The 13,136-nt window shown below is 62.3% G+C and overlaps 1 protein-coding gene across 1 annotated transcript; it reads right to left on the bottom strand.

The window, feature by feature from the left end:
• Positions 1-325: 325 nt before the first annotated feature.
• On the bottom strand, positions 326-12,133 carry MAFK (MAF bZIP transcription factor K). Its single transcript, XM_055340876.1, has 3 exons — positions 11,971-12,133; positions 3,949-4,027; positions 326-2,940 (listed from the first exon to the last, which is right to left on the bottom strand). The coding sequence occupies exons 2-3, from the start codon at positions 3,982-3,984 to the stop codon at positions 2,506-2,508; spliced, it is 471 nt and encodes a 156-aa protein (XP_055196851.1). The 5' UTR covers positions 3,985-4,027; positions 11,971-12,133; the 3' UTR covers positions 326-2,505.
• Positions 12,134-13,136: the final 1,003 nt, after the last annotated feature.

The raw sequence follows: 13,136 nt of genomic DNA, 5'->3' as shown, positions 1-13,136 counted from the left end.
TACCAACAGGGGGGTGGGGGGAGCAATCCGCATTCAAGGGCCAGGGGCTCCTGGTCAGGGCAGACAGGACACTCAGGAATCGTGCCCACCATTCACAAGGCCAGCCCAGCCGCGTCCACCTGCCTGACCCCCTCCCCATCCCAAGGCTGTCCTGATGGACACCCCCCCTCCAAACCTAGGAGACCCACCGCAGGTGAGGATGATGGGGTCAGGGGGCCAGGACACGGGCAGGGGGGTGCAGTGGCCTAGCACATCCAACGCCCCCCCCCCCACACACACACCCAGGGACTTGACCCAAAGCCCCAGTCACAAAACCAGGCGGGTCTGAAACCAGAAAACTTTATTGCAAAGGTACAAAAGCATCACAGCAGAGATGTACAGCAATAAATTAGGTGGTGGCTGTGAGGGGACAGGGCAGGCGCAGACGTGTCAAACGAACAAGGACCACAACGTGGGGTCTCTTCTCAATAATTTATACCATAAAAGCAGCACAAAAATAAATATTGAAATGGAACAGCCGAGCAATGGAGGCGAGGACACAGGAGGCCCTGTCACCCAGACGGATGAAGGCACTGCCCCCTCGGGAAGGACCCGTGTGTCTGAAGCACAGGAGACAAGGGGACAAACCCAAGGGACAGAGGTCCTTGCCTTTTCTCTTAAATAAAAAAAAATCCATATATTAAACGTGTGACAATGGAATCTCAGTGAGCTGAAAGAAAAAGCGCGAGAATGCTCCGGTCTTCCGTCCCTGGCCCCCAGCCCCCCAGGGAGCGGGCACACAGGGGGCCCCAGGGCAGGCGGGATGCGGAGGGGAGCAGCGGGCAGCCGGGGTGGGGGTGATAGGCTCCCACCCCCACCCGACCCAAACTGCAGCTCTGCTCTATCAGGGATTTACAGTAAAAACAGGAAAAAAGTTACGAAAAATCTGTACGATAAAATGTGTATATAATTTTATATATATATATACTTTTCTCTCTTTTAAATATTTCCCCATGGTCCTTATTGATATCCAATGTGGATTACCTACCATGGCTATGGTATTGACAGCTTTTTTTTTTTTTTTTTTTAAATACACTGGGCCTTTTGCTCTGTCAGGATCCAGCATGCCCAAGACCCTTCACCCTCCCCCAGGACAAGGCCAAGCCAAGGCCACAAGGCAATGCTGCTGCAGAGCCCCAGACGTCTTCCGGCCGCCCCTGACAGCAGACACAAGAGGAGGATGCAGCCGTTGGGGCCACATGTCCTCTTCCTCCCTAGGTGGTGGGTGGCGGGTGGCAGGGCCAGGAGGAAGCTGGGAGCTTGAACTCACAGACCACCCCCAAACCCCGCAGCCCTGGCATGGCTCCAGCAGGGGCAGGAAGGGGCGGTCCAAGTTTGGAGCACAGAAGCCATGATCAATGGAGGAGGCTTGCAGGGGAGGGAAGCCCCAGCAGGGATCACCAAGGTCATGAGGGGTGCCAAGGGGGGGGAGAAAGAGCAGGTGAAGGTTCCAGGTAAGGATGAAGCACCAAGGTGGCTGTGTCCCCTTGTCCCCTGCACCAACACACCACCCAGGTCCTTGGGAGGTGGCCCCATGCCTGTGTCAACTCCCTTGTCACACCACCCAGCCCCTCCTGCAGAACCACAGCCTGCCCTCGAGGACCCTGCCAACCTCACCCCATTCCACACAGAACCCCTGCGCGCGTCCACCCCCAGGCCCCGCCACCCCTTCCTGCACCTGCTCCACCTTCCCTGGCTGGCTGCTCCCCGCCCAGCAGCTACTGCTCCTCAGTGGGGACCTCCCTGGGGTCCCTCCAACAGAGGGAAAGCCGGCAACCCCCACGGAAATCTGGTACACGTGACAGGCCACACCAAGCCGCTCCCCTGCAGCCCTTGTGCTGCTGGCGTGCTGGTGTGACCGCTGGTGTGATGGCAGGCCTGTCCTGGGGCACACACACACACACAGCCTCTCAGGCAGCCCTCCCTTTGTCTCCGGTAAGGCTAGAGCACTGTCATGGTGCTTTTTGTCACCAGGGACAAATGGTTCCTCCTAGAGCACCAGAGCTCAGTCAGGGCAGCGAGGGGGTTCCTGCACCAGCTGGTGGATGACAGCAGGCCACTCCTGGAGGCAGTGGAAGACAGAGGCCCTGCCATCTGGGCCACGGGGCCAGGAACCTTGTGGACCTTCCCTCCATACACCCCGACTCCCAGTGGCACAAGATGCACACCCCTGGAAAAGGACAGTCTGGAGAGAGCTGGCAGGGCCCAAAGGAAGGCCAGGTGGGTGCGTGTGTGCGTGTGTGCATGTGTGCGCATGTGGGAAGGCGTGCAGCACACGGTCTCACAAGACCCCATCTTTAGCCAGCACCCTCGTCCCCGCCACGAGTCTGTACTTGGGCTCAGGTGTTAGGGGGTCTGCTCCCCAGGGGAACCGCTGATGGGCATGAGAGGGATGCCCACCACCCGTCCGCCTGCCCACCCAGCACCCGGGCTGCTGCACCCCAAGGCCCAACCCCCGGCCAGGCACTAGGAGGCGGCTGAGAAGGGCACGGAGGTGGAGGAGATCTCGGCAGACTTGACGATGGTGATGACGCTGGTGGTGGCCACCTTGGTGGGGGTGACAGGCCCACGGGCCACGGTACGGGCGAAGGTCTGCAGGGCCTCGTACTTGGAGCGCAGCGCGTCAAGCTCCAGCTTCATGCTGCTGTTCTCTCGAGCCAGCTTCTCCACCTCCTGCTGCAACTCCACCCGCTGCCGCTCTAGCTCCTCCTTCTGCGTCACGCGCTTGATGCGGCAGCTGGCGGCGTAACCGCGGTTCTTGAGCGTGCGCCGGCGCTGCTTCAGGCGGACCACCTCCTCCTTGGTGAGGCCTCGCAGGTGCTGGTTCAGCTCCCGCACCGACATGGACACCAGCTCGTCATCGCTGAGCACCGGGGCGTTCTCGCCCGCCTCCTTCTTGACCTGCAGGGGCCACAGCACAGGGGTCAGCACAGGGACGCGGGGGTGCCGTAGGGGGGCGGCAGGAAGGACTTGCCACAGTGGGCCCCCAGAGCTGGCTCAGTGTGTCTACGCTGGGACAAAGCCTGGTTCCGGGCAGCAGAAAAACCTGGCAGCACCGCCTCTGCCGCCCAGGCTGGCCTTCACTCCTCCATCATGGATTGGGGGTGGTCCCTGTGGGGTCACCTGACACCACACACACAGTAGAATGCAGGTGGCTCTGTGGCTCTGTGATGGGGGTCACTGGCTACACCTGACCCTCACCTGGTTCCCACTGGCTACCCAGACCCTGCAAGGCCATGGCCCACGTGCATGCCGCCCTCTGTGAAGCTCCAGTGCCGGGGGGTGGGATGGACACAGGTAGGTGAGGAGCAGGAAGGCACGGCAGCCCATCCTTCCACACCCCTCTGACCTAGTGGGCCCTCAGAAGGGGTGTGGGTGTGCACGGCTCACCACAAATGCTCAGAGTTCCCTCTCGTGCCAGACCCAGCTCTGCTCCCAGGATGAGACAACCAACCAAGAGCACAGGCTACCGGCCTCAGAAGCTGGGTGGGCCTGGGAGGCAGCACGCACTGCGTACAGTCGGAGCCAGGCCCTGGGAGCTGGAGCGTCACCATTCACACGTGCTGCCTTGCCAGGGGTTCTAGGGGATGAAGGCCACACTGCCCACGCCCGGGTGCCGGGGTGATGAGCACATCCAAGCCAACAGAGATCTGGGGATCCGCTCCTACACCTCACCCTCCCAAGGAGCGATCCCCCGGATGTCAGAGCTGGCATCTCCCGTGGCCACAACCCTCAATTCTGTCACCACCGCTCTGTGACACCTCCTCTAGCCAACAGCCCCCACAAACACACTCTATTCCAGGGGGTGGGACTTCCTTCCTCACACTCAGGGCAATCCTGGGAAAGAGGGGCTGCTGGGGTCTGAGCTCAGGACAGAAACAGGGTCTGCTCACCCCTAGTCCCACTTACCTTTAACCCCTTGTTTGGTTTGGGATTAGTCGTCATAACCTGGGCACGTCACCCGAACAGAAGGCCTTGGAAATTGGAACTACAAGATCACATAAGAACACAAAAGTGAGCAAGGTTAGGTTCTGGCCAGGCTGGGGATGGGACCTGCTGTCGTCATAAGTGACCTGAGGTGGGGACATCCCCACCGTATAGATGCTCCAAGGAGGCTCAGCTCCTCGTTCCGAGTCATCCCAAAAGATGGGAGCCAGCCAGGCCTGAGGGACTTGCCGAAGGGTCGGCATCCTGGCCACACCCCCCACTCCAGCATCAGACCACCAAGTCACCCAGACCCACCTTGGCCCAGCGCCTGGCAGCTACACGGCTGTTCTGTGCTTCCCCTGCCCACCAGGCCTATGCTGCCAGGGTCGGGGGGGGGGGGCACCAGAGCAGCTGTTGCTGCCTGTCCTCACTCCCTCTGAGCTGAGACGCTTGCACCCACCAGGCACAGGTTGCACGTTTAAGGGCCAGAGTGCGCAGCAGCAAAGCTCCCACCAGGGAACAGCCACACCCAGCACCTGAAGGGCACTGCTGCCCCCAGGATGGCACCCTGCCCTGGCAAGAGCCCCCGGTACCCCTGACCTAGCCTGGCTCCAAAGAGGAAGGGCTCCTTCGGAGAGCACACCCCAAGGGACGGGTGGAGCCCCCACCCGCCGGGGCCCCGCCCTCCCTAGCAGACCTACCTCCGCAAAGAGCACTGCAGCTGTGGCATCACCACCCCCACCTGGGCTGCCCTACAGCCATGACCTGAGGCCCATGAGGTGGGCGGGGGCTCCCTACACTGGCCAGGGCAGGATCCAGGAGGTGGGGAGCCGCCACCGCACGAGCTCATCGACTGTCTGGCGGGAGTCGTCCCCGGCGCCCGCCAGCCCCCACCGCTGCCCGCCCTTCTAGTTTTCGCGTCTGCATTGTGTCACACATTCTAATCATTCATGAAAAAGCCAGCCAAAGCATCCCAAGCATGATTCCCCTCTGATAGTTGCCATGGCGACCTTGGGAAGTAGCCAACCCTTGATGGTCGTCATGGAAACAGAGAAGCCCACAGCAACAATGGCTTTGGGCAGGCGGGTGCAGACATCACAGGTTGTGGGACAGTAAACAAATCCGTGTGCCCTGGCGGCTGGCTGGGGAGGATGAGGGGAAGGGGTTCTAGAGTTGCCAGCACACTCTGTCGTTGGGTTAGGGACCAGGGTCCACATTCCAAACGCCAGGTAAAGTGAACTGAGCAGAGAGAACATGAGAAAAATGCATGGCGGGGGAGGGGGCAGGCCCCAGAGAAGGAGCTGCACCAAAGCCTCCATCTCCAGGGCGAGTGGGACTCGGTGGGTGACTCTACCCCGCCTTCCTTCACGCATGGCCCTGGGACCCCGAGTGCAGCACAGCCTAGACTTGTCCCCCCACTGCTCCTGCCTGCTGCTCCCAGAGGGTCTCAGCACCCAGGCCACTGGACCCCCAGTCAGCCCTGGCAACACAGCCACTCTCCCGGGCACTAATGATGGATGATGGAGAGCAGGACAGCAGCAGGGCTGAGACCAGGCACACCCTTGGGGGCCCTGGTCTCCTCCGCACCCCCCACACGTGTGCATGAGACAGATACGCAGACACAGCAGCATGGGGTGATCCCGGCAGGGACACAGGAGCTGCTTCCTGACAGCAGCCTGACCCCCGGCATTTGTGGTGTTGGGGGGTGGGGGGCACAACGAGTGTCCCTCCCTCCAGGTGCTGGGGTCAAAGCCGAGCTAGAGAAGCCACCTGGAGGGCCAGCAGAAGCCAGGCAGCTGGGAGAGCCATGAGAAACTTTTCCACGGGCACAGGAGGGGTGGCCGGGTGCCATTCCAGCACACGTCAGCGCACAAGGGCCTGGAGCTGCCAGGGCATAGCTGTGCGGTGAGTCACAGCTGTTTACAGAGTGAGGAGCTCACATTCCCACAGACCTAAAGCCCTCCCACCCTGCACGGACCGCCCAGCCTGCCTGATGAGAAAAGGGAGGCCCCAGAAAAGGAGGGACCTCCGCTCAGACCCCGACCAGCAGGGGCTTCTCTCCCTCACCATCAGTGAGGGGCCAGCTCAGCCAGCACCCAAGGCCACAAAGGGCTTCGGTCAGGGCAGGTACACCTCCTCTGGGGACCTGCCCTCCATGACAGGCAAGGTGGGATGTCCAGGTAACCAGGATGGGCACAGGACTGGGCCACGGCGCTCCAAGGGCTCGGCCCCTCCTCTCTGTCTGCACAGGCCCCCTCAGGGTCCCTTGGCTAAGTCTGCAAGGTCAAGGTCACCTGGGCAAAGCCCCATGTCTACCAGCTCTGAACCCACCCACCCACCTCCCTGGCCTTCTGGGGACAGGATACAGATGAGCGCCTCAGCAGAGGTGGGAGAAGAGTGGCCCCAAGCCCACCTGGGGTCCAAGCAAGAAGGGACGCCTCTCTCTGTGGGATGGTGCCACGCTGCAGTCTGACCCCTGGGGACTCCCTGCTGGTTTCAGACCACCTGTTCAACGGGAGAGTACACGCGGAGGTGATCATCGCCTTGAGACAAGGTTGGGGGAAAACCCAGTAAAGCTCTTCTCTCTGTAGGTCTCAGGCTCTTTCTCTGAAATGAGGGGATCGGAACCAGGGGTCCCAGGCTTCTGTGCAGCTTGCTGAGGCCTCAGTTGGGCCGAGTGGGGGACGCCAAGGAGATTGGGGGCTCCACTCAACCCCCAGGGGGCTAGGGTCCATACCAGGAAACCCCTGAGAAGCCAGAGACTTGGGGACAGGTGGGCAAGTCCCAGGTAAGAGCAAACACTGTCCAGGGCCTTCTGTTCGCAGACACAACCCCACTGCCTCAGGAGGACCCAAATCTCAGCCTCCGCCCCCTCCTGAGGCACCCACTCGACTGGAAGTCTCCTCCAGCTGCTGGAAAGCACAACTGTCTGCCTGCCCTGCCAGCACCCAGCAGTCTGCCCCCAGAGGCACCTCACAGCCCCAGGGCCACAGTGCCAGGGACCCAGATCCAGGAGCACAGGGCTGGCCAGGCACTGCCCTGCTTTCCTGAGTTCAGTATACAGACAAACAAAGCACCATCATTCCCCTCTGCCAAGCTATACAACATATATGCAGTAGTGAACTAAAGTCACTTCAAACACAAAAGGCAAAAAAAACCCTAACAGTTTGCTTTTGGCAATAGGTTCAGAGAGAGGTTTCATACCTGTCCAAGTTTGTAAAACAACTGATTTTAAAACAACTGCCCTAAAACATGTATTTATAAATGACTGAACCACCAGAGCGCAGGAGGGACTGTGTTATGGTCTTGGGCTGGACCCCAGCCGGGGTTAGAGACCTCGGCCCTGATAGGCCAGGCGGGCGGAGTGCTGGTAAGGTGGCCCTCCTTCCTTTCCACAGCAGGCTCGATACCAGTGCCACCGCACCAGCAACAGGTCAGGACCAGGACCACCCCACGACTCTCCGACAGCTGCACAGGATGACACTCCGGCCATCATCTCCCGTCACTGCTAACAAAACCGCCATGAGTGGACGGAGTGCTCATCTCTCTCCACAGGCTTTTCTGAATTCCAGTAAAGTCACCCGAGCAGCCCAATGGCCAGAGCCAGGCAGGGATCCCGGGAGGTGGGTCTGAACCTCTGTGGCGCGCATGCCTGCCCAGCAAGTGAGGGTAAGGACGCCCATGTCCCGCAGCCCTTGAGACGCTGCTGGTCAAGGAAGGCTGTGCTGTATTATAATTTGGAACACCTTTCTGGTGACTGCTTTTCTAACTGAAGAGCTTAGTCTTCAACCCAAAGCCGGAAACTCTATTCTCGTGTCTATCTACACAAAGTCCAGGGAAAGACCATTCGCCCTTAAAACAAACAAAAACAGACATACCAGCAGCCTAGATGTACGTCAAGTCTGGGGATGGCCGTTTGGAACAAGTTAGGGAGCCAGAGCCTGCCCTCCTTTCTGGGCCCCACCAAGAATAGGCAGGTCGTCCAGGTTCAACAGTCCAGGACAGCCCTTCCAGGGGCAGGTGAGCTGGAGGCCAGGGCCTCAGACCCTCCATGCCCCCAGCATATGTCTACTGCTTGCCCACTGTCCCATTCTGCTCACCTGGGGCAACTGCAGTCCAGGCTGGCCCCAGGGTGCTCTGGCCCTTTCTGCACTGGACCCAGATTCAGGGCCCCAGGGGGACGTTTGCTTCACCAGTAAAGCCGGGTGGCTATTGGGCACAATGGCCTGGGGCTTTGGAGTCTCACAGGGTTCTAATGCTCCCCTTGGTGAGACCCACCTACACCGTAAGCCTCACGTGCAGGAAGCCGAATCTCTGGCCTCCAGCAGAGTGGGGTCTCAAAACACTTGCCCCTGCTCAGTGTGGAGTGAAGGCCACTGCCACTCCTCGTGCCTGCCCCCATTCAGCACCCCAGCTGTTCTGAGCCTGTGTTCCCAGGGCTCTGTGGCTGTCAGGTCCAGGGAGGGAGGGAGGGGGTTCTGTCCTCGAGCAGATCTCCACTCTGAGCAGCAAAACAGCACCTGACTCACCTGGGTGGCTGCAAACCCCAAAGCCCGAAGTCACCGTGACGTGACTGCCTGTGTCCTGGAGGACTGGGGCCCTTCTCACAGGGGGCCCAAAGCTAAGCTCCCAGCTGCACAGTGGGGCACAGGAGTCAACTGTCCCATGAACACAGGTTAACACAGCCAGCTTGCCCTCCAAGCAGATGCCTCAACCAACTGAAGATGGGTCCCAGGACCAGGAGGGCGCACACCTCCCGCTGGACTCCCCTCAATGTGGGGTGCACCCCACCAGCCCGGCCCACACCCAGCCTGCAGGCTGGCCCTGGCTGGCCGCCCTCCGGCAAGACATGACTGTCTGCCTGGCTCGGAGGACGTCTGGTCACCTTGCGTTTGCAGTTTGAGGAAGCTGTGTCATCCTGGCTCTGTCCAGAGGTGACTCAGGCGGCTGCTAAGCTGACAGCAGGCCGAATGCCTCACCTCCTGGACCACGCCCTGGCCCCTCGCTGCCCTGGTACCCCTCTGGGTGGTCGTCCTGTCTCCAGGCTCCCCTCTGCGCTTCTGTTCGCTCCACAGCTGCCCAGGGGGTCAACCAGCCCCAACCTCCATGTCCAGCCAAGGTTAAAGAGCCGGTGTGTCTGACAAGCCCCAGAGATGCACCCTGTCCCCACACCTGCCCTGCTTCCCAGTCTCCAGCTCAGCTGATGTCCCAGCATGCAATTCATGTCCCCAAGGCCTCACTGCTCCTTCCACGTCCACCTGCTGGCCTCAGCCCTCCTCCCTGCAGATGCTCCAGCCCTCCAGCAGCACCTGGCTCAGGCCTCGGCTACTTCCATCTGGACCTTGGTCCCTCCAATGTAGGCCCCAGGATAGGAAGAACCACCACCTGCCCAAAGGCCCTCCTGAGCCCCTTGCTCCCTGGCTACCTGTCGCCTTCCAGGCCTCCAGCTCTGCCTTCTAGGGCCCCCACAATCAGTGCTCCTGCCCTCCTCCCTCAACCCCTACTGCACCAGAAAGCCCCCTCCTGCCCTCCCTGTGGCAGGCGGGCACCCTCTGGTGAGCATAAATCAAGGGCTGAGCCCAAGACTCGGTCCTGGTCTCTCTGTCCGAGGCTTGCTCCCCTCGCTGGAAGGAAAGCAGGGGATGTTCTTAACTACACCTGTTCCCCTCAACTTCCAGCAAGTGAGAGGCATGCTGCCTAACCACACGTGAGCACTGCACTGAAGGGAGGGGGCTCTGGGGCACCCCTCGTCCAGGGCAGCCCATGTGACACAGAAAAGCAGGCAGGGTGCTACCCCAGACCCCGGGTGTCAGACTCTGGCGCTACAGGCCAGGTGAGGAGGCTTCAGGCTTGGGGCCCTCATCTAAAGCGGGAGGGGGTGGGGGTGGGGCGTGGACTGCATGATCCCTACCATGTATCTCTACCTGTTCTAAAGTTCTATGATTTTAAGACAACACTTTCAATTTCCTGAAACTGTAAGAAAGAGGAAACATGACGAGTCTGGGACTTACAAAAAGCAAAAGTAAACACGGGAGCAATGCATCTTCCATCAGCAGGGAGCAGGGAGGCGGGGAGCAGAGGGGAGGGTGAGTCACTGTTTACTGCTCTGAGGAGCAGCCACACAGAGAACGCTCACAGCTGCCCGGGTTCCATTTCCCGTGTGGACTGGACCCTAAAGCCAGAAAGTCCACTCCAGAAACCTTTAGACTCGGGACCAGGCAGGCCTTCTTCTCGGCTCCTGAGACAGTAAACAGACTCTCCAGCTATTGGAGCTCCAAGAGAGCCGGCGTGTGGGGCAGCAGACACTTGGGCGGACGAAGGTGGGTTGGGAAAGCCACCTCACTGCAGACCTCCCGGGCCCTGGAGACAGGGCTGGAACGAAGCAAGCCACAGCAGTGACTTCCCCAGTAGCCCCAATTCGACTCCCATTTTTAGCAACCACCTTGAAAGTGAGTGGGGCTGAACTTGGACCACATCCCTTAAAGTCCAGCTATGCTCAAACACAGACGCAAAGGCACTCCAAAGAGAAGTCTTGCTTTGTGTTCCTGGGTCAGTAAACTTTATTTTGGAACCACAGGAGGACCGGGTTAAGTTCTAAAAGCAGACCTCCCTCCTCCCCCCACCCCCACCCCCACCCCCACCAGCTCAAACTCAAAACACTGCTACTGGGTTACCTCCTGAGGGAAGTTCTGCAAAAGATGTCAACTACCCACAATGCAAGAGAGGTTTAGGTGTGCCTCACCCACCGGCACAGCCCACCTTCCACTTCTCAGACCCCTCCCACCCGAGTGGACAGACACTCTTTAAGGAGCCCCATCCCAGAAGGCATGGTGCTTGGAGAGGCCCAGCGCACACGGTGGAGTGCGGCACTCCGTCGAGCTATACCTGTGCTGGGAGGGCTGTAACAGCTAAATCTCCAGTGCCCATAAAGGGGAGGGGAGAGGGGGGAGGGGAGGGCGTCCAAGTCACGCCGACCCAGGAAGCCACGGACCCCATCTGCGTGTAGGGATCTTCCGCACTAACCATCCAGCGGGGAAGCAGGGCTGCCCGACCAGAGAGCAGCGGGAAAGGTAAACAAGAGCATAATCATTAACGCAGAGCAGAGCAGGGAACTTCCAGCACCCCCAAAACATCAACGCTCCACGACTGTGTTCTGCTTTGTGAAAGCACTCCACAGCACGTGGCTGGCCGGGACAGCACGAGACGCCCAAGGCAAAGCCATCAGCTCTGCCTAAGGTAGACCCAGGTAGGGGGGACCCTCCCCCACCCCCCCACCCCGTAGCCCTCCGAGGTTCCCGGGGCGGGGGCAGTGGACGCGGGTAGGCGGACCTGGGAGGGATGGAGACCCCCATTCGCAGACGAGGAAGGTGAGGCCGCGGGGTTTGGGGGAAGTGCCCCCTCCCCACTCAGAGCTCCCACCCCAAGGCCTGCCTCCGGGGAACCCCTGGCAGGTCAGCTGCTCCGAACGTGGCAGCGGTCCTGAGTCCCCTCGTCCTGTCCCCCCCGCCCCCGCCCGCGCCCCCAGCGCGGGTGGGCAGCCCCCGCCTGGCAGGGCGGCCCCGGCCGGGTCGGCCCCGCGCCACCACGCGCTCCCCTGCACGTGGCCTGTATTTTCGCCCCCGCCTTCCCGCCTCCGAGCGGATCTCGGGGCCAAAGGCACCGCCGGCGGAGAGGGCTGGACGAGGAGCGCCGGGCCCGCCCGCACGCCCCGGGCTCCCCCCCGCGGGGCCCCCAGCCTCCCGCTCGGGCTCGGGGCGGCCCGGGGATCGGGAGAGCGCTCCGGGGCCCCAGGGGCAGGCGTCCCGGCCCGCGCGGCACCTGACGGCAGGTGCGCGGGCCGGGGTCTCGGGGTCCCGCCCAACTTCGCGGCCGCGCCGAGGCCGCCGTGACTCAGCGGCGCGCGGCCCCGCCCGCCCGGCCCCGGCCCGCCCCCGGCCGGCCCGGCCCCGGCCCCGGCCCCGGCCCCGGCCCCGGCCCACTCGGCCCGGCCCGGCCGCTCCTCACCTGGCGTCGCGCGGGGGGCGCGGGCGCGCGGCGGCTCCTCGCGGGCACGCGCTCTCCTCGCGCTCGCGCTCACTCTCGCGCTCCCCTCGGCCGCCGCCTCCGCCGCGCGCTGGGGCTCCGACTTCGCAAAGAACAACAAGTCCCCCCCGCCGCCCGCCGCCCGCCGCCAGCCCGCCCGCCCGGCTCCCCAGCATCTGACACCGCTTCCGGGATCGGCGTCGGCGCGCGTCACGCCGCCCCGCCCACTGCGCGCCGCCGCCGCCCGGCCCCGCCCGCCGCCCGCCGCTCGCGGGCCCGGCCCCGCCCCCCGGCCCCCGCCCACGGCCCGGCCCCGCCCACCTCCCGCCGCGGCCCGGGCTCCGCCCATCGCCGCGGCCCGCCGCTCCAGCGCCCGCCCAGCGCCCGCCCCGCGCCCGCCCCGCGCCCGCCCGCGCCCGCCCGAGCGCCGCCGAGGGCTGCACCTGTGCGCGCAGGTGCCGCGCGCCCCGCGTGGTGGCGGTCGTCCCCGGTGAGGGAGCTGAGCCAAGAGCTCCCCCGGTTCCCACAGCCGTGCGCGCCGGCCGCGCTGCTCGCCTCTCCCAGCCGGCCTCGCGCGCATCCCCTCAGCCCCACTGGACCCTCGGGAGACTCCGCCGTCCCCAGGGGTGGTCCCAGCGGGAGCCCAGCTTGGGGGCAGGGGGCTCCACCTGGGAATCCAGCTGGAGTTCTCGTCCTGGGGGACAGTGCGCTAGACGCTACTGCCAGAGGCCAGGGTCGTGGGGTCTAATCGGGGAGGGCAACCTCCTCGTACCATGCCCTGCCAGTGAGGAAGGGGCAACTGGCATTGCCCCCGTCCCCGCCATGGACATCCCCATCTGTCCTTTGATTTCTCTTTTTTGGTCAAGAAATGGGTAAAGAAGGACGCCTGGGCGGTTCAGAGGTTGAGGGTCTGCCTTCGGCTCAGGTCATGATCTCTGGGGACCTGCGATGGAGTTTCACACTGGGGCCCCTGCAGGGAGCCTGCTTCTCCCTCTGCCTATGTCTCTGCCTCTATCTGTGTGTCTCTCATGGATGAATAAATAAAATCTTTTTTAAAATGGTCAAAGAGAATTATTTCTCTTCTACAGGAATGGTGATGAACAGCTTTGGCCCAGGGCCTCCGTGTGAAGGGCTCCCAGGTTCAGGGA

Source organism: Nyctereutes procyonoides, unplaced genomic scaffold (assembly GCF_905146905.1).
Source record: "Nyctereutes procyonoides isolate TBG_1078 unplaced genomic scaffold, NYPRO_anot_genome, whole genome shotgun sequence".
NCBI classification, from domain to species: Eukaryota; Metazoa; Chordata; class Mammalia; order Carnivora; family Canidae; genus Nyctereutes; species Nyctereutes procyonoides.
The sequence above is the reverse complement of the archived record's forward strand: the minus strand, read 5'-3'. Positions and strand labels throughout refer to the sequence as shown.

Bases quoted from the DNA above. Each gene is read 5' to 3' on its own strand.
- MAFK (XM_055340876.1), bottom strand. From the start codon at position 3,984: ATGACGACTAATCCCAAACCAAACAAGGGGTTAAAG. The intron at 2,941-3,948 runs GTAAGTGGGACT...TGGCCCCTGCAG, and splicing joins AACCAAACAAGGGGTTAAAG to GTCAAGAAGGAGGCGGGCGA.